General features: G+C 40.3%; 1 protein-coding gene across 2 annotated transcripts in view; it reads left to right on the top strand.

Annotated features, from left to right (window-relative positions):
* USH2A (usherin) overlaps nt 1-20,760 on the top strand; it is a 794,931-nt gene extending 774,171 nt beyond the window's left edge. The window contains exons 70-72 of one of the 2 annotated variants that reach the window (XM_082428282.1): nt 10,401-10,472; nt 11,199-11,420; nt 13,060-20,760. In XM_082428282.1, the coding sequence (XP_082284408.1) occupies nt 10,401-10,472; nt 11,199-11,420; nt 13,060-13,149 (384 nt within the window). In that variant the 3' untranslated portion in view covers nt 13,150-20,760. The remainder of the gene's footprint in view (nt 1-10,400; nt 10,473-11,198; nt 11,421-13,059) is intronic. The other variant, XM_082428283.1, reaches the window with a different exon arrangement.
* Nucleotides 20,761-20,791: the final 31 nt, after the last annotated feature.

The raw sequence follows: 20,791 nt of genomic DNA, 5'->3' as shown, positions 1-20,791 counted from the left end.
GATCTATCCTGGAGAATGTTCCATAAGCACTTGAGAAGAAAGTGTATTCTGTTGTTTTTGGATGGAATGTCCTATAAATATCAATAAAGTCCATCTTGTTTAATGTATCATTTAAAGCTTGTGTTTCCTTATTTATTTTCATTTTAGATGATCTGTCCATTGGTGAAAGTGGGGTGTTAAGGTGCCCTACTATGATTGTGTTACTGTCGATTTCCCCTTTTTTGGCTGTGACTATTTTCCTTATGTATTGAGGTGCTCCTATGTTGGGTGCATAAATATTTACAGTTGTTGTATCTTCTTCTTGGATTGATCCCTTGATCATTATGTAGTGTCCTTCTTTGTCTCTTGTAATAGTCTTTGTTTTAAAGTCTATTTTGTCTGCTATGAGAATTGGTAGTCCAGCTTTTTTTGATTTCCATTTGCATGGAATATCATTTTCCATCCCCTCACTTTCAGTCTGTATGTGTCCCTAGGTCTGAAGTGGGTCTCTTGTAGACAGCATATATATGGGTCTTGCTTTTGTATCCATTCAGCCAGTCTGTGTCTTTTGGTTGGAGCATTTAATCCATTTACATTTAAGGTAGTTATTGATATGTATGTTCCTATTACCATTTTCTTAATTGTTTTGCTTTTATTATTGTAGGTCTTTTCCTTCTCTTGTGTTTCCTGCCTAGAGAAGTTCCTTTAGCATTTGTTGTAAATCTGGTTTGGTGGTGCTGAATTCTCTTCGCTTTTGCTTGTCTGTAAAGCTTTTAATTTCTCCATCAAATCTGAATGAGATCCCTGCTGGGTAGAGTAATCTTGGTTGTAGGTTTTTCTCTTTCATCACTTTAAGTATATCCTGCCTCTCCCTTCTGGCTTGCAGAGTTTTGTTGTTCATCTCTGTTTGTTTGCTCTTTAGTTCTTCTAGGTCTTTGTTAAACGTTTCTTGTATTTTCTCCATTCTGTTTCCAAGATTTTCGATCATCTTTACTATCATTATTCTGAATTCTTTTTCAGGTAGACTGCCTATTTCCTCTTCATTTGTTAGGTCTGGTGCGTTTTTGCTTGCTCCTTCATCTGCTGTGTGTTTCTCTGTCTTCTCATTTTGCTTAACTTACTGTGTTTGGGGTCTCCTTTTCACAGGCTGCGGGTTCGTAGTTTCCGTTTTTTTCGGTGTCTGTCCCCAGTGGCTAAGGTTGGTTCAGTGGGTTGTATAGGCTTCCTGGTGGAGGGGACTAGTGCCTGTGTTGTGGTGGATGAGGCTGGATCTTGTCTTTCTGGTGGGCAGGTCCACGTCTGGTGGTGTGTTTTGGGGTGTCTGTGGCCTTATTATGATTTTAGGCACCCTCTGTGCTAATGGACGGGGTTGTGTTCCTGTCTTGCTAGTTGTTTGGCATAGGGTGTCCAGCACTGTAGCTTGCTGGTCGTTGAGTGGAGCTGGGTCTTGGCTTTGAGATGGAGATCTCTGGGAGCTTTTCACCATTTGATATTACGTGGAACTAGGAGGTCTCTTGTGGACCGGTGTTCTGAACTTGGCTCTCCCACCTCAGAGGCACAGCCCTGATGCTTGGCTGGAGTACGAAGAGCCTGTCATCCACACGGCTCAGAATAAAAGGGAGCAAGAAAAGAAAGAAAGAACGAAGAAGATAAAATAAAATAAAATAAAATAAAATAAAATAAAATAAAATAAAATAAAATAAAATAAAGTTATTAAAATACAAAGTAAATAATTATTAAGAAAAAAAAATAAATGGACAGACAGAACCCTAGGACAAATGGTAAAAGCAAAGCTATACAGACAAAATCAAACACAGAAGCATACACATACACACTCACAAAAAGAGAAAAAGGGAAAAAATATATATATATTGTTGCTCCCAATTCCACCTCCTCAATTTGGGTTGATTCGTTGTCTATTCAGGTGTCCCACAGATGCAGGGTACATCAAGTTGATTGTGGAGATTTAATCCTCTGCTCCTGAGGCTGCTGGGAGAAATTTCCCTTTCTCTTCTTTGTTCACACAGCTCCCGGGGTTCAGCTTTGGATTTGGATCTGCCTCTGCATGTAGGTCACCTGAGGGCATCTGCTCTTCGCTCAGAAAGGACGGGGTTAAAGGAGCAGCTGATTTGGGGGCTCTGGTCACTCAGGCAGGGGGGAGGGAGGGGTATGGATGCGGGGCGAGCCTGTGGTAGCAGAGGCCGGCATGACGTTGCACCAGCCTGAGGCGCGCCGTGCGTTCTCCCGGGGAAGTTGTCCCTGGATCCCAGGACCCTGGCAGTGATGGGCTGCACAGGCTCCCGGGAGGGGAGGTGTGGATAGTGACCTGTGCTTGCACACAGGCTTCTTGGTGGTGGCAGCAGCAGCCTTAGCGTCTCATGCCCGTCTCTTGGGTCCGCGCTTATAGCCATGTCTCACGCCCGTCTCTGGAACTCCTTTAAGCAGCGCTCTTAATCCCCTCTCCTCGTGCACCAGGAAACAAAGAGGCAAGAAAAAGTCTCTTGCCTCTTCGGCAGCTCAAGACTTTTTCCCGGACTCCCTCCCAGCCAGCTGTGGTGCACTAGCCCCCTTCAGGCTGTGTTCACGCAACCAACCCCAGTCCTCTCCCTGGGATCCGACCAAAGCCCGAGCCTCAGTTCCCAGCCCCCGCCCGCCCCGGCGGCTGAGCAGACAAACCTCTCGGGTTGGTGAGTGCTGGTCGACACCGATCCTCTGTTCGGGAATCTCTCCGCTTTGCCCTCCGCACCCCTGTGGCTGCGCTCTCCTCCATGGCTCCGAAGCTCCCCCACTCCGCCACCCACAGTCTCCGCCCGCGAAGGGGCTTCTAGTGTGTGGAAATCTTTCCTCCTTCACAGCTCCCTCCCACTGGTGCAGATCCCATCCCTATTCTTTGTCTCTGTTTTTCCTTTTTTCTTTTACCCTAGCCAGGTACATGGGGAGTTTCTTGCCTTTTGGGAGGTCTGAGGTCTTCTGCCAGCATTCAGTATGTGCTATGTAGGAGTTGTTCCACATGTTGATGTATTTCTGTTGTATCTGCGGGGAGGAAGTTGATTTCCCCGTCTTACTCTTCCACCATCTTGAACTCCTCCCCGCTGTTTTGGGTCTTCTTTGCTGCGAGTGGGCTGTCTCTAGTTGCAGTGAGGAGGGACTACTCTTCGTTGCAGTGCATTGGCTTCTTATTTCGGTGGCTTCTCTTGTTGTAGAGCATGGTCTCTAGGCGTGCGGGCTTCAGGAGTTGTGGCACGTGGGCTCAGTACTTGTGGCTTGTGGGCTGTAGAGTGCAGGCTTGGTAGTTGTGGCACACGGACTTAGTTGCTCCATGGCATGTGGGATCTTCCCGGACCAGGGCTCGAACCCGTGTCCCCTGCATTGGCAGGCAGATGCTTAACCACTGCACCAACAGGGAAGTCCCTTAAACTGTCCTCATTTCTTTTCATTCTTTTTTCTTTATTCTGTTCTACAGCAGTGATTTCCACTATTCTGACTTTGAGCTCACGTATCCAATCTTCTGCCTCATTCATTCTGCTATTGATTCTTTCTAGTGTATTTTTCATTTCAGTTATTGTATGTTCAACTTTGTTTGTTCTTTAGATCTTCTAGTTCTTTGTTAAACATTTCTTGTAACTTCTCAATCTGTTCCTCCATTTTTTTCTGAGATCTTGGATCATCTTTACTCTCATTACTCTGAAGTCTTTTTTCGGATAGATTGACTAGCTCCACTTCACTTAGTTGTTCTGCTGGGGTTTTATTTTGTTCCTTCGTCTGGAACATATTCTTCTGCCATCCTATTTTGTCTAACTTTCTGTGTTTGGGGTCCCACAAGCTGCAGGATTGTAGTTTCTCTTGCTTCTGGTGTCTGTCCCCTGGTGAGTGAGGCTGGTCTAAGAGGCTTGTGCAGGCTTCCTGGTGGGAGAGACTGGTGCCTGCCTACTGGTGGTTGGAGCTGGGTCTTGTCCCTCTGTTTGGCAGGGCCATATCAACAGGTGTGTTTAGAGGTGGCTGTGGACTGAGGGAGAGTTTAAACAGCCTGTCTGCTGATGGGTGAGGCTATGTTCCTGCCCTGTTGGTTGTTTGGCCTGAGGCGACCCAGCACTGGAGCATGCAGGCTGTTGGGTGTAGCCAGTTCTTGGCATCAAAATGGAGACCTGCAGACAGCTCATACGAATAAGTGCTCCCCTGTACCTTGACACCAGTGTCCTTGTCCCTGCAGTGAGACACAGTTGCCCCGCTACCTCTCCAGGAGACCCTCCCAGACCAGCAGGTAGGTCTGACCCAGGCTTCTGTGAAGTCACTGCTTTTTCCCTGGGTCCCAAGGTGTACAAGACCTTGTGTGTGTCCTCCAAGAGCGGAGTTTATGGTTCCTCCAGTCCTATGGAGTTCCTGCAATCAAGTCCCACTGGCCTTCAAAACCAAGTGCTCTGGGGGCTGCTCCTCCTGATGCCAAACCCCCAGCCTGGGCAGCATGACATAGGCTCAGAACTCTCACTCCTGTGGGAGACCCTCTGTGATATAATTATTTTCCAGTTTGTGTGTCGCCCACCTGGAAGGTATGGGATTTGATTGTATCGTGAATGCACCCCTCCTACCATCTCATTGTGTCTTCTTCTTTGTCTTTGTACATAGAATATCTTTTTTGTTAGGTTCGGTCTTTTCTGTCGATGGTTTTTCAGCACTTAGTTGTGATTTTGGTGTTTTCTTGAGAAGAAGTGAATTCAGGTCTTTCTACTCTGCCATCTTGTTCTCCACCCAGGCATCTATTTCATTCTTTTCTATGGCTCAGTAATATTCATTGTATAAATACACCACATCTCCCTTATCCATGCATCTGTCAATCTGTCAGTGGATGTTTAGTTTGTTTCCATGTCTTGGTTATTGTGAATATACTGCTGCTATGAACATAGGGGTGCATGTATCTTTTTGAATTATAATTTTGTCTGGATATATGTCCAGGAGTGAGATTGCTGGATCATATAGCAACTCTATTTTTAGTATTTTGAGGAACCTCCATACTGTTTTCCATAGTGGCTGCACCAATTGACATTCCCACCAACAGTGTAGAAGGGTTCCCTTTTCTCCACAACCCCCTCCAGCATTTGTTATTTGTAGATTTTTTAATGATGCCCATTCTGATTGGTGTGAGGTGGTACCTCATTGTAGTTTTGATTTGCATTTCTCTAATAATTAGTGATGATGAGCATCTTTTCATGTGCCTGTTGACCATCTGTATGTCTTCTTTGGAGAAATGTATATTTAGGTATTTTGCCCATTTTTTAATTGTGTTGTTTGTTTGTTTTTGTTGTTATTGGGTTGTATGAGCTGTTTGTATATTTTGAAAATTAAGCCCTTTATTGGTCACATCATTTGCAATTATTTTCTTGCAGTCTGTAGGTTGTCTTTTCATTTGGTTTATGGTTTCCTTTGCTGTCAAAAGCTGATAAGTTTGATTACGTCCCATTTGTTTATTTTGTTTTTATTTTTATTGCCTTGGGAGACTGACCTACGAAAATGGTGTGATTTATGTCGGAGACTGTTTTGCCTATGTTCTTTTCTAAGAGTTTTATGATGTCATGTCTTATATTTGTCTTTAAGCCATTTTGAGTTTATTTTTGTGCATGGTGTGAAGGTATGTTCTAACTTCATTGATTTGCATGTGGCTATCCAACTTTCCCAACACCACTTACTGAAGAGACTTTCTTTTCCCCATTGTATGTTCTTTCCTCCTTTGTTGATGATTAATTGTCCATAGGTGTGTGAGTTTATTTTGGAGCTCTTCTATTCCATTGATCCATGTGTGTTTTTTTCTGCCAATACCACACTGTTTTGATAACTGTAGATTTGTAATATTGTCTGAAGTCTTGGAGGGTTATGCCTCCTGCTTTGTTCTTTTTCCTGAGAATTGCTTTGGCAATTCTGGGTCTTTTTAGTTTCCATATAAATTTTAGTGTTATTTGTTATAGTTCTGTGAAAAATGTCATGGATAATTTGATAGGGGTCGCGTTAAATCTATAGATTGCTTTGGATAGTATGGCCATTTTAACAATATTAATTCTTCCAATCCAAGAGCATGGGATATCTTTCCATTTCTTTTTATCATCTTCAGTTTCCTTTATTGATGTTTTGTAGTTCTCAGCATATAAGTATTTCACCTTCTTGGTGAGTTTTATTCCTAAGTATTTTATTTTATTTTATTTTTTGATGCAACTTTAAAGGGTATTGTTTGTCTACATTCCCTTTCTGATATTTCATTGTTAGTATAAAGAAATGCAACCTATTTCTGTATGTTAATCTTGTATCCTGCTACTTTACTGAATTTATCAGTTCTAGTAGTTTTTGTGTGGAGTCTTTAGGGTTTTCTCTATGTAGTATAATGTCATCTGCATATAATGACAATTTTACCTCTTCCCTACCAATTTGAACACATTTTATTTCTTTTTCTTGTCTAATTGTTGTAGCTAGGACTTCCAATACTATGTTGCATAGAAGTGTTGACCATGGGCATCCTTGTCTTTTTCCAGATTTTAGCAGGAACGCTTTCAGCTTTTCACCATTGAGTATTATATTGGCTATGGGTTTGTCATAAATAGCTTTTATTATGTTGAGATATGTTCCCTCTCTATCCACTTTGTAAGGATTTTTATCATGAATCGATGTTGAATTTTATCAAATGCTTTTTCTGCATCTACTGAGATGATCATGTGGTGTTTGTCTTTTTTTTTTTGATGTGGTGCATTACATTGATTGATTTACGTATGTCAAACCATCATTGTGACCCTGGGATGAATCCAAGTTGGTTGTGGTGTATGATCTTTTTTATGTATTGTTTGATTTGCTTTGCTAATATTTTGTTGAGAATTTTTGCATCTATATTCATCAAAGATATTGGCCTGTAATTTTCTTTTTTGGTGGTGTCTTTATCTCGTTTTGGTATCAGGGTGATGGTGACTTCATGGAATGTCTTTGGGAGTGTTCCCTCCTCTTCAGTCTTTTGGAAGAGTTTGAGAAGGATTGGTGTAAGTTTTTTGTATGCTTGGTAGAATTTGCCTGTGAAGCCATCTGGTCCTGGACTTTTGTTTGTAGGGAGTATTTTTATTACAAATTCTATTTCATTTCTAGTGACTGGTCTTTTCAAGTTATCTATTTCTTCTTCATTCATTTTTGGTGGACTGTATGTTTCTAGAAACTTGTCCATTTCTACTAGGTTGCCGAATTTGTTGGCATATAATTGCTCATAGTATTCTCTTATGGTTTTTTTTGTATCTCTGCAGTATGAGTTGTGCTTTCTCCTCTTTCCTTATTTTATTTGAGTCTTCTCTCTTTTCTTCTTGGTGAGCCTAGCCAGAGGTTTGTCAATTATGTTTACCCTTTCAAAGAACCAGCTCTTGGTTTTATTGATTTTTTCTTAAATCTCTATTTTATTTATTTCCTCGCTGATCTTTATTATTTCCTTCTTTCTGCTGACTTTAGATTTTGTTTATTCTTTTTTTTTTCTAATTCTTTTAGGTGGTGGGTTAGGTTTTTTGCAACTTCTCTTGTTTCATGAAGAAGGCCTGTATCACTATGAACTTCTCTCTAAGAACTTTTTTTGATGCATCCCATAGATTTTGCATGGTTGTGTTTTCATTGTCATTTGCCTCAAGGTATTTTTTAATTTTTTCTTTGTTTTCATCGTTGGCCCATTGGCTTTTTAATAGCATGTTGTTTAGTCTTCATGTAATTGTTCTTCTTTTTTCCTCATTTCTTTTTCTGTGGTTGATTTCTAGTTTCATGCCATTGTGGTCAGAAAAAATGCTTGAAATAATTTCTATACTCTTAAATTTGTTGACTGTTTTGTGCCCTTGTATGTGGTCAATCCTAGGCAATGTTCCATGTGCACTTGAAAAGAATGTGTATTCTGCTTTTTTTAGATGTAATGTCCTGAAAATATCAATTAAATCTAACTGTTCTATTGTATCATTTCAGAGCTCTGTTGCCTTATTGATTTTCTGTCTAAAAAATCTTTCCATTGATGTGAGTGGGGTGTTAAAGTCTCCTACTATTATTGTATTCCCATCAGTTTCTCTCTTTATGTCTGTTAGTATTTGTTTTATGTATTTGGGTACTCCTATACTGGGTGCATATATGTTGACAAGTGTAATATCCTCTTCTTGTATTGATCCGTTTACCATTATATACTGTCTTTCTTTATCTTTCTTTTTAGACTTTGTTTTAATGTCTATTTTGTCTGATATGAGTATTGCAACCCCCACTTTCTTGTCATTTCTGTTTGCATGGAATATCTTTTTGCATCCCCTCACTTTCCATCTATGTGTGTCCTTTGCCCGAAAATGGGTCTCTTGTAGGCAGCATATTGTAGGCTCTTTTTTTTTATCCAATCTGCCACTCTATGTCTTTTGATTGGAGCATTCTGTCCATTGACATTTAAGATAATTATTGATATTTTATTGTCATTTTAAACCTTGTTTGCCCATTGATATTGTATTTCTTCTTTGTCTCTTTCTTTTTCTTTTGTTTTTCCTTCTGTGGTTTGATGATTTTCTTTCGTATTTTTCTTGTGTTCTCTTCTTTTTGGTTTTTGTGAATTTATTGTATGTTTTTGATTTCTGGCTACCTTGTTTTTCAAGTATATTAGCCCCTTCCTATATCTACTGGTTTTAGACTGGTAGTCATGTAGTCTCAAACACATTCTGGAAAAAAAAAATCTACATTTTCTTACTCTCCTCTCCCACATTTTATGATTTTGATGCCTTCTTTTACGTCTTCATGTTCATCCTTTTTTCATCCTTTTGGTTATCATCGCTTTCACAGAAATTTTTTCTTTTAATATGTGTACTGGCTTATTTAAGTGATTTAGTTTCAAACTGAGATTTTCTGTTTCCTATAGATTCTTGTTTCTTTCCTATTTAGAGAAGACGTTTTGATATTTCCTTTAGGATAGGCTTAGTATTGCTGTATTTTTTTAGTTTTTGCTTGTTTGAGAAATTCTTTATCTCTACTTCTATTCCAAATGATAAGCTTGCAGGCTAGAGTATCCTAGGTTACATATTTTTCCCTTTCAGGACTTTGAATATATCTTGCCACTCCCTCCTGGTCTGCAACATTTCTGTAGAGAAAGCAGCTGATAGCCTTATGGAGGTTTGCTTGTAATTAACTCTTTGTTTTTCTCTTGCTGCCTTTAGATATTTAGCAGGCCTCCTCTTTGCTCTGTGGTTGTCACTTCCCTGTCAGGGGCAGAGTCTGCTCCTGAGTTGTTGGAGTAGAAGCCCTCAGAACGGTTTCTGAGCTGCAGTGTGAGGTAGACGGGAGTGGAGTGTTCCCTCTGGGAGAGGAGCCACTGAGTCTTCCTTTGCCAGAGCTGTCTACCAGGGAGTGCGTTCTGTGGTGTCACCTGTGCAGGCTCACAAAGTACACTGTTGTTGGCACTGCCCTCGGCACCACCTCCACCGTGGGAATTCAGGCAGTTGGCCCTGGTGTCCCTCAGGCACTGTTTTCACAAAGCCGCCGTTTTCACAAACCCACCAGCACAGATCCTTAGGTGCCGATCCACTGAAGTTGGGTACCAGGACTGCAGTAGTCACACATCTGGACCTGCCATGGGAGCTATGGAAGCATCCCAGACCCCAGCCCCACCTCCACGTTCATGTGACCGCAAAGCCCACAGCTGCTGAGGCTGGACTTGTCTGAGCCATGGGAGCACCCACTGTCCTGCTCCCAGAGCTCGTAGAGGCAGCAGGGAGAAAGAGGCTGTATGGCAGGCTTCACCCCTCCCTTCACACGCCCTTTAGCAATGGCACTTTGCCTCTATAGCGGGCCCAGGCTTCTTCTGCGTACACCCCAGTTGTGGCCCATACCACACTCCAGCCCCTTCAGTCTGTCTCCATGCCGCCAACCCCAGTCCTCTCCCCCGGGCTGTCCTCTGAAGCCTGAGTTTCAGCACCCAGCCTCTGCACACACCAGTAGGCATGCATCTTGGGCTGGGGATTGCAACAAGGTAGCACCGATCCTCTGTGCCCATCTCTCTCTGTTCTGTCTGCCACCAACCAGTTGTTGCACTCTCTTCCGAGCCTCTGAAGCTCCCTTTCTGTCCCAGCTGATCTCCGCGCCAGTGAAGGTGCTTCCCAGGATGTAGGAACGTTTCCTCTTTCACAGCTCCCTCCCAGGGGCGCAGGTCCATCCTGATTTCTTTTTTTTTCTTTTGCCCTATGCAGTTATGTGGAGCTCTTTCTTGCACTTCTGGGTGTCTGATATCTATTGCCCTAGTTCAGTAAGGTATTACGTGAGAATTATTCTACATGTAGATGTATTTTTGATGTATTTTTGGAGGAGGTGAGCTCCACGTCCTTCTATTCTGCCATCTTGATTCCTCCCTCCAAAGAATTTGTTTTAAAAGATTCCAAACACTGATACCCCACTTTTGTTTTCAGTTTGACTCCGTGGCTGATGTATCTGATGTGTCAAGCAATGTTACCCTAAAAAGTTACACCATGCACTTTGAGGTACCTCTGTGTGCTGCATGAATGCATGATCTTTGCATGGTGTGTTGATGGCATGGTGAAAAGCAGAACACTTCACTGATTGGTTAAATCAGCTAAATCAGAACCCTCAGATGTTTAGAGCAGCTACACTTCCTAATGGCACATTCTAGATCCTAATCATAGAGTGCCTTTGTCTTTCTGATGTCTTTGTGTGTCCTCTTTATTTTGGAGGCTGGAATCCTATAACAAGGGGAACAATGTGGAATGAGAAAAGAGGGAGGGAGGAGTCAGGTTCCCTACATAAATCCAGGAATTTTAAAGTGAAATACAGTTGTGCTCACTTAGTGACTGACCACGAGAGAACATTGCTAACTTTGCTCTGGGGAAGGGCTGTTCTCAAGAAGGAGGCTCTGTGCTGACACCCATGAAGAGACTACCTTGCTAACCCAACCCCTCACCCTCCTGCTTTGCAATGCAGCAGCCCTAGTCCACAGGGAACAATAGCCAAAGCACCAGTATGTGAGCTCTTGGGGCACTAAGAATGATGGCCATCTAACGTGACCATCAGCTTATTATCTCACCTTTACCAAGAATCCAGGGGCCACAGGACTCCAGATGAGCTAAGTTCCATAGGAGGAGATGGGGACAGCATTCCCTTCATTGATGACATGTGACACATGATTTTCTATCCTACTTCAAGACTGTTTTCTTTAGACCTTAGTCACCAACAGTAACTTTTTTTTTCAGGGCTTAGCTGATACCAAAATCCCCCGGTCTGGGACACCTGTGAGTATTAGGAGCAACCGGAGCCTATCTGTACTGCGCGTCCCAAGTCAGAACCAAGTCAGCCAGACCTATTCCCAAGGCTCTCTCCACCGCAGTGTCAGTCAACTCATGGACATTCAAGACAAGAAGGTCTTGATTGACGACTCGCTGTGGGAAACCATCATGGGCCATGATAGCGGACTGGTGAGTCAATTTCCTCATCCAGAGCCTTTGCTAAACATTCCAGAAGTATGTTGATAAAGAGGTGGCACGGAGCTTCCTGTACCTCATTGAATGATGGCCGCACAGCACTCAGTGCATCCCTCTGACCACTTACCCAATTATTTTGCAACAACTTGTTTACCTGCTTGATGAGCAGGGTAGAAACTTTGCCTTGTTCTTCTGGCACATAATAGATGCTCAATAAATAAATTCATGCACAAGTAAAGAGACAAACAGGCTCTACTTCATTATCTTGGGCAGAACATGACTGAAAACATTGGAACTGGCTTAAAAGAGGCATAAAGTACAAGCACCTGTTTTACTAAAAGAAAAAAAAAAAAGAAAAGAAAAGGAAGTGTGTTTTCCTTCTGGTTTATGGTTAGAGGAGAAAAAGAGTCTCTCAATAAGATCAATGGTTTCTTTCCAAGAAACTCAGAAAATTATGATAAATAAGGGCATTACTATTTATGAACTTTGTTTTTCATAATTTCAGTCCAGGGGGTACAAAAGTGTTAACCTCATCATTATGTAATATTTATTTTGAGCCCCTAGTGGCTGAAATGAATAAAGTCCTAGAGTTTTTAGCAACCATCACACTTCATTGTGCCAACTACCTACATGTCTGAGAGAGTACCATTCCTTTGGGATAGTTGGATAATAAACAGATGGCCAACTAAGAACTTAGCGCCTCTGCTTACTCCTCTGAGCCAGAAGTCATCACCTCCATTTCTTTCAACTATCTGCTTCTGCATTTGGACTCTCACTCATCTCTCTCTCTCCCCACTTCTCACTTTTCCTTCACTGAAAAGTTGATGACTTCCATGAAACCTTTCTTAACTAATGGCAAGGAATAAAGCAAGTTTCCTGGCTCCAGTTTCTAATCACAACAAAAAATAAAATTTACAGTCCTTCTGGTTTGCTTAGAATGATGATAAATAATAAGCATTTAAAAATCATGGGCCTGTCTGAAGTTGTTACAACTACTGAATTCCATGATTCCATTTTGGATCTAAAGTTTCTAAATATCAGGAATAATTATATTAGGTTGAAACATAAATAATTGTTAATTGATCATATTTGACATGCAAAATGGCAGTTTCATATAGTTCAACATAATACATTGAGGGCTTAGATGAATGTGTGCCCTTACCCAAGAACACACAGCTAGTAATTTTTTCGTGGAATTGGGATCTTAGAAACATTGTCTGATTACACTGCCCCCATTCTTCACTATTATACTATATTGCCATTTTTGCTTACTTTTGACCATACTGGTAATAGGCAGTATGCAAAGCGATTCAGTGAAAGCTTTTCAAGATGCCCATACTCGGCAAATTATCTGTTCATTATAACATTATAATCAATATTACTAGCCCTATTCAATAAATATAAAATACAGTAAGAGAGTGAGACACAATGGAGCATAACAGCTTGCATTCTGGCTCTTCTGTTTAATTTTGAACTAAATCATATAAAACGTCCCTACTTTACAGATGAGGAAACTGAGGCTTGAAAGGTTAAGATATGGTACAATGTAACACTCAAATGATATATTAATACATTTTGCATAAGACTATTGCCAGCAAACATCCTAACCAGTGATGATTGGTGTCTTTTTCAGTATGTGGATGAAGAGGACCTGATGAATGCCATCAAGGGTTTCAGCTCTGTGACTAAGGAACACACCACATTCACCGACACCCACCTGTAAAGGATGGAAACCTGTAAGATATAAAGCTGGATGAGGGCTCCACACCCCATCCCCACTGGGTTATCACACATCATAAATGCTGAAAAGCCATTGCTTGTTATCCTATAATCCTTTAAAGAAATGAGGAGTGTTTTTGAAATTGTTCCTCCCTAATTAGAGGTCTAAGAACTATTATTTTTCTGGCTGTCTGAAATGTGGGGTTTCTGAAATTTTATGTCCGTATGAAAATACTTATTTTGCTCCCCTTATTTTGTGGAAGCTAAATAAGCATATAACTTTTACTTGGCTCATTTGGCAGTGACACCATTGTTTAAATGAATAATCAGTGGCAATTTCGAGTTGGCCCACAGTTGCTACCGGTAAGTGAAGTTACTAATTTAAAAGCTAAGGATCCTTCTGAGGGGATGTCATTGCTGCTGCTTTGAGCAGCACAGCACTGCTTCTGCTTTCATTCCCCTATTTCCATGAAAGTTGACATGACCCTGTGAGGAACAGTTCTAATAATAGCTGCAAAGTCAAGTCCCAATTTCAGATCAAGCTGAAACACTTAAAAGAAAAACAAACTCTGCACTGAGGCTACACATTTGGCTGTAGGTTCTACTTGATTACAATGTTTAGGGATAAATATTTACCAAACCACATAAACTTGTAAATCAGTGTCTGTTCTTACATTTATGAATCTTCTAAAAAACTAAGGAATAAACAGCTAATTTATAGATTTCAAGGAGAAAAATGAAGGGTTTTGATAGATATTTTACATAGTTTTGAAACTCCAATCAGTACTTTACATAAAATTGTCTCAATTCACTGAATACCCAGGAATACTGACATCTTCAACTTGGCACATTTCACATGGAAACTGTTTTATTTGCATTTTTTAACTAGCCTACGTGAAATTAAAAAAGGAAAAATTTTGTGTTCCTTCCAGCCTTGAAATTATAAAATTAACATTTATATGTAAATACAGGATTACATATATGAATATATATCATATATCTGTACTATATCCCTTCATTTCAGAGAACTACTAGAATCACTTAGAGCAGATGATATTTAACAGTACCAATTTCCATGGGTCAAAAGTTTTTGCTATTTACTTTATTTGGATTATAAAGCTATTGGTAAGGTCTACATCAAGAAGCATTTTTTTCCCCAAGTCAACAAAAATGAAATGTATTTAAGTTTGTTCTTTATGGAAAACAATGTAAGAAAACCCCTTCTTCATTCCTAAAGGTCTTAATGACTCCAGGAAGTTATTTTGAATATGTATGTCTAAAACACAACTGTCGGACATATTTTGTGAATTACATTCAGAAATAGGTGGATTTCCCCAAAGCTGAGATGGCAAAAACTTGTAAAACAAGGAATAACCTTACTTACTCTGCCTGAAAATGATGAATTACCCTAAATGTCCAACAGTCAAAGATCATGAACTTTGAGGGTACTGAGACTTTACCCAAATCTGCAGACGAGCAGCTCCCCAGAATGACCAACTCCTGGACAAGCCTTGCCAACCTTAAGTGTCAAAAGCACAGACCAGTATTAAGCAGAAGTTCTGTCCCCTTGTTAGAAATGCTACAAGCAAACGAATCTGAAATAACTGTGCACATTTGGCAGTGGATGTTCAAATTATATTTTTTCCTCACCAAAAGTTTTATACTTTCTGAAATGGAAACAGGATTGGCTAATTTAGTTTACAGGTTTTAATTCCCACTTGTTGATTCAGTCTTAGCTTAATTTAAAGCTGGCACAGATGAGCCTTGACCAAGGCTGAGTTTCTGATGCATGAGAGCTACTTAAGGTATAGACAGAAAACTGTTCCTTCCCAGCCCTGTGCTTGCATCCTTATCCTTGGTCTACTCCTCTGCAAATGTGATTGGCTAGTCATGGGTGGATTCAGGAGAATGAGCACATCCTCACTACTGAAAAATTAACTAGACACCATTATCACATTCTAAAGCTTCAAAGGAACATAAAAAGAAAATTGCAGGGGTTTTATCTTAAGTCTTTCTCTACTTAATCATCTATTTAGACATCCAGTTATTACATGAATTCGTTTAGCTGAATCATTTACATTTTGATCCCATGGCTCAGAGTGGACAGAAGCCCGCACAGCTTCCACCCACAACCACCACCCTTGCAACACTCTGAACTCTACTTGTATTTACTTCAGAGAAGCCCAGAATGTTGTCTTGCTACTTTAAGTGGTAATGTGTGCCAAGCCCCTGTTCAACAGTTGGTCTCACCCCTGGAGATCCTGATTCAGTTGGTTGGGGGTGGTGCTGAGGCATCAGTACCTTTAAAAGCTTCCAGATATTCCTAATGTTGAGTACCAGTTTTGTAAAGAACCTGGAAGAATACATGCTGTGCACAGGGACTCCAGTACTCGCCCACTTCTCCTTTACAGAGACTACAACAGGTGGCTCTCTCTAAATCTGACTTATGTCCCCTCACTTGAAGAGGCCACATACTCAGCTTAAATTTTAAGAACTGCTTTGTTATGCCTGATATTAACTGTTTTTGATAAGAGTATACACCTATGCTTTTATAAGCTCTACCAAGAATTGTATTTATAGATGATCTATTGCCATTTCTACTAAATGGAAAACCTAAATATGAATCTGTTATGGTACCTCATGCTGATCTAAAAACCCTGTTGGCATCAATATAATTCAATCTGAACAACCTGTAAATAAAACATAGGCCAGGTGGAATAATTCAGTGAGAAGGAATTAATTATGTCACACATGAATAGTTTATTTCCAATGCACAAATATCATGTAAATTAATCTAAAGATGGTTTGCTTAATAAATATTTAAATGTGAACCGTTTGATTTAATATATTTATGAAAAAATACTAACAGCTCTGAGTTGTATTTACAGTTTACACATAAATGATAAAGGTGAGCCCATTTAAGAAAAAAGGATGTTCTGAATAACCTCTCAACCATCGATGAATTAGAAGAACGTTAGAATCAACTGTAACACATTTTTTCAAAACATGAGTCCCAACCACCAGAGATTCAAATTTAGCAGGTAACCTCAGGTGACTCTGATATAGAAGCCTGGATGAGAAAGCCAGGAAAAGACCATAGGCTACTGAAACAGATGTGGGTTCACGAGGTGGCTCAGTAGCTAAGGAGCCTTATGGTGAAATTATTTATCCTCAGTGGGTCTTGGTGATCTCATTTTGAATGAGGATAACAATACTTATCCTAGTGATATGAAAATACTTGAGTGTTGTTTTGAAGTAATTTCAGAATTCCTGGAAAAACTTTTCATCATGAGAATTATAATTCTGTTGTTTTTCATCAATCACACGAAGTATATACATATTTCATTTTTTTTCAATGTATTTGTTTTTTGAAGTTTTTTCTTATAGTTGATTTCTAATCTCATAGTCTTGTGGTCAGAAAAGATACTTACGATTTCAATTTTCTTAAATTTACCAAGGCTTGCTTTGTGGCCCAGCATGTGATCTATCCTGGAGAATGTTCCATGTGCACTTGAGAAGAAAGTGTAATCTGCTGTTTTTGGATGGAATGCTCTATAAATATCAATTAAGTCCATCTGGTCTAATGCATCATTTAAGGCCTGTGTTTCTTATTGCTTTTCTGTCTGGATGATTTGTCCATTTAGGTAAGTGGGGTGTTCAATTACCCCTGTATTATTGTGTTACTGTCGATTTCTCCTTTTATGTTTGTTAACATTTGCCCCATATATTGAAGGGCTCCTGTGTTGGGTGCACATATATTTACAATTGTTGTATCTTCTTGGAATCATCCCTTGATCATTATGTAGTGTCCTTTGTTGTCTCTTGTAACATTCTTTATTTTAAAGTCTATTTTTCTGATATGAGTATTGCTACTCCTGCTTTCTTCTGATTTCCATTTGCATGGAATACCTTTTACCAACCCCTCACTTTCAGTCTATGTGTCTCTAGATCTGAAGTGGGTCTCTTGTAGACAGCATATATACAGGTCTTGTGTTTGTATCCATTCAGCCAGTCTATGTCTTTTGGTTGGAGCATTTACTCCATTTATATTTAAGGTAATTTTCTATATGTATATTCTTATTGCCATTTTGTTGTTTTGTACTTGTTTTTGTAGATCTTTTTTCTTCCTTTCCTCTTTTGTCTTCTTGTGATTTAATGACTATCTTTAGTGTTGTGTTTGGATTTCTTTTTCATGTGTATATTATAGATTTTTCTTTGGTGGTTACCATGAGGTTTTGATATAGCAGTCTATATATATGTACATGATTGTTTCAAGTTGCTGATCTCTTAATTTCAAATGCATTTCCAATATATCCTGCACTTGTCCTCTCCTTCTCTCATGATTACTGGTTTTGATGTTATATCTGTGTGTGAGTGATTTCCTACCTTTACTATATTTTTGCCTTTACCGGTGAGCTTTCCCATTTCATAATTTTCTTGTTTCTAGTTGTGGCCTTTTCTTTTCCACTTACAGAAGTTCCTTTAGCATTTGTTGTAAAGCTGGTTTGGTGGTGCTGAATTCTTTTAGCTTTTGCTTGTCTGTAAAGCTTTTTATTTCTCTGTCAAATATGAAGAAGAGCATTGCTGGGTAGAGTATTCTTGGTTGTAGGTTTCCCCCTTTCATCACTTTAAATATATTGTACCTTCTGGCCTGCAGAGTTTCCACTGAAAAATCAGTTGATAGTCTTATGGGTATTCCCTTGTATGTTATTTGTTGCTTTTCCTTTGTTGCTTTTAATAATTTTTTGTGTCTTTCAATTTTATCAATTTGATTACTATGTGTCTCGGCATGTTCCTCCTTGGGTTTATCCTTTATGGCACCCTCTGTGCTGGGTGACTGTTTCCTTTCCCGTGTTAGGGAAGTTTCCAGCTATTATCTCTTCAAATATTTTCTCAGGCCCTTTCCCTCTTCTCCTTCTGGGACCCCTATAATGCAAATATTTGTGCATTTAATGTTGTCCCAGAGGTCTCTTAGACTGTCCTCTTTTCATTTTGTTCTTTATTCTGTTCCACAGCAGTGATTTCCACCATTCTGCCTTCCAGCTCACTTATCCATTCTTCTGTCTCATTTATTCTATTGATTCCTTCTAGTTCATCTGTTTATTCTTTAGATTTTTCTAGCTCTTTGTTAAACATTTCTTGTGTCTTCTCGGTCTGTGACTCCATTCTTTTCCTGAGTTCTTGGATCATCTTTACAATCATTACTCTGAACTCTTTCTCAGGTAGATTGGCTATCTCCATTTCACTCAGTTGTTCTTCAGGGGTTTTATCTTGTTCCTTCGTCTGGTACATATTCCTTTGCTGTCTCATTTTGTTTAAATTTCTATTTGTATTTTTACATATGTAGTAGCTTAGTTATGTTTCCAAATCTTGGAGAAGTGGCCCCCTGTAGGGGATGTCCTATGTGTCCCAGCAGTACACTCCCCTCTTGTCACCCAAGGGCCAGGGGCCAGTTGGTCCCAGGGTAGGTTCTGATCTGTGCTGTGGACTCAGTTCTACAGGCTGCAAGACTGTAGTTTCCTTGCTTCTGGTGTCTGCTCCCTAGTGGGTGAGAATGGTAGAGAGGTTTGTGTGGGCTTCCTGGTGGGAAGGGCTGGTGCCTCCCCACTGGTGGGTGGAGCTGCGTCTTGGCCCTCTGGTGGGCCGAGCCCTGTCAAGCGGTGTGTCTAGAGGTGGCTGTGAGTCCAGAAGTCTTTAGGCAACCTGTCTGCTGATAGGTGGGGCTCTTTCCCACCCTGTTGGTTGTTTGGCCCGAGGCATCCCAGCACTGGAGCTTACAGGCTGTTGGGTGGGGCAGGGTCTTGGTGCCAAGGACTCGAAATGTCTGACTCCATCCAGAGTTCACAAAGGTCCCCACATCTGCCACCAGCTTTTATGACCCCCGAGAGCCACAGCTGCCCCTGCCTCCCCAGGAGACGCTCCAAAACTAGCAGGTAGGTCTGGCCCAGGTTCCTATGGACTCACGGCTTTTGCCCTGGGACCTGGTGAGTGTGGGACCTTGTATGCACCCTCTAAGAGTGGAGTGCCTATTTCCCCCAGTCCTGTGGAGCTCCTGCAATCAAGCCCCACAGGCCTTCAAAGGCAAATGCTCTAGAGGCGCCTCCTCCCACTGACTGACCCCTAGGCTGGGGAGCCTGGCATGGGGCTCAGAGCTCTCACTCCTGCAGGAGAAGTTCTGTGATATAATTATTCTCCAGTTTGTGGGTTGTCCACCTGGGTGGTATGGGATTTGATTATATTGTGAGTGCACCCCTCCTACTGTCTCATGATTTATGTCTTTCTTTGGACGTAGAATTTTTGGGTGGGTTCGGAGGAGACTCTAGTCTTTTTTACCGATGGTTTTTCAGCAGTTAGTTGTGATTTTGGTGTGCCCATGAGAGGAGGGTGAGCTCAAGGTCGTCCAACTCCACCATCTTGTCTGAAAATCTCTGTTCACAGTTCTGGAGGCTGTAAGTCTGAAATCAAGGTGCTGTCAGGGTTGGTTTCTGGTGAGAGTGCTCTTGTAGGTGGCCATCTTCTGAGTCCTCACATGGCCTTTTTTCTAAAATCTTCCTATTCTTCCTTACAATGATGGACAGTGTTAAAGATGTTCCTGTTCTCCTAAGAAGTGAAAGAAGTTCACACAGCACAGGTGAGGAAGAGAGGAGGTTGCGGCATGCAGGTGGCTTCGGAGGGCTTTTTTCCCCTTTCATTCAGTCTCAAAAACTCCAGTAAGGTAATTATCCCTGCTATGCCTAAGTTTTTTCATTATAATCTGCTCAAGGTTACAAGTTAAGTGCCAGAGTAGACTCAAATTCCTGCTATAACAACATCAAGGTTCAAGCTCTTGTTAAGAAGTGAAAGAGAAAAGATTTGTAGTATAATGCAAATATAGTACAGAATAATGGTATAGTGAATTGCCTTTTTATGAGATTTTACTATATAATAATTCTTTAAAAAAAACTTCCAGTGGCCTTTTACTCTAGGAAAAGATTGGGTAAACAAACACTCAATTTGTAAGGTTTTCTTACTTGCCCACCCAACAACTTTTACACGAGTATGATAATGAGAAAGAAGGGTGTAAGAGATAATTACAATCCTTAGTAATAATGAAATTATGCTTTGCCTAACAAACAATATTTCCCCTCACCGGTAATACACGTTAGTTTTCATACATATAAATTGCTTCTGCTCCCATTCCCCTTTTTAATTATGGGAAAAAGCAAAGACATGAACAAACTCATGGCAGGTGCACTTTAAACAGGATAACTGTTCCTTAAATAACTGAAAACACATAGTCTTAATCACTTTTATTTGACTTGACTTGACAAATAAATACAAGAGAATGGCTGTGAAACCACTGGCAATATAGTAAACTTTAAAGAATTTATTTTGACTTGATCCACTTATATTTCTCAGAATGGGAATATATACATTATTCACCAATAAATGCTTAATGCTTTAAATTTACAATTACCTTATTATTTGCAGAAACTTGGAAATCATTCCAATTAAATGGAAAAAAAAATACAAAATTTTTTTTGTTCTTCTTATAATTCAAAATATATTTAAAGTATTTCTACAGCAGCCAAAACCTTTAACCAAAAAATTCAGAACTGCAGTCTCAAGCTTAACAAAATGGCCACATTCTAATTTAATTAATTAAT

Source organism: Balaenoptera physalus (genome assembly GCF_965194825.1).
Source record: "Balaenoptera physalus genome assembly, chromosome: 1".
Classification (NCBI taxonomy): Eukaryota; Metazoa; Chordata; class Mammalia; order Artiodactyla; family Balaenopteridae; genus Balaenoptera; species Balaenoptera physalus.
The sequence above is the reverse complement of the archived record's forward strand: the minus strand, read 5'-3'. Positions and strand labels throughout refer to the sequence as shown.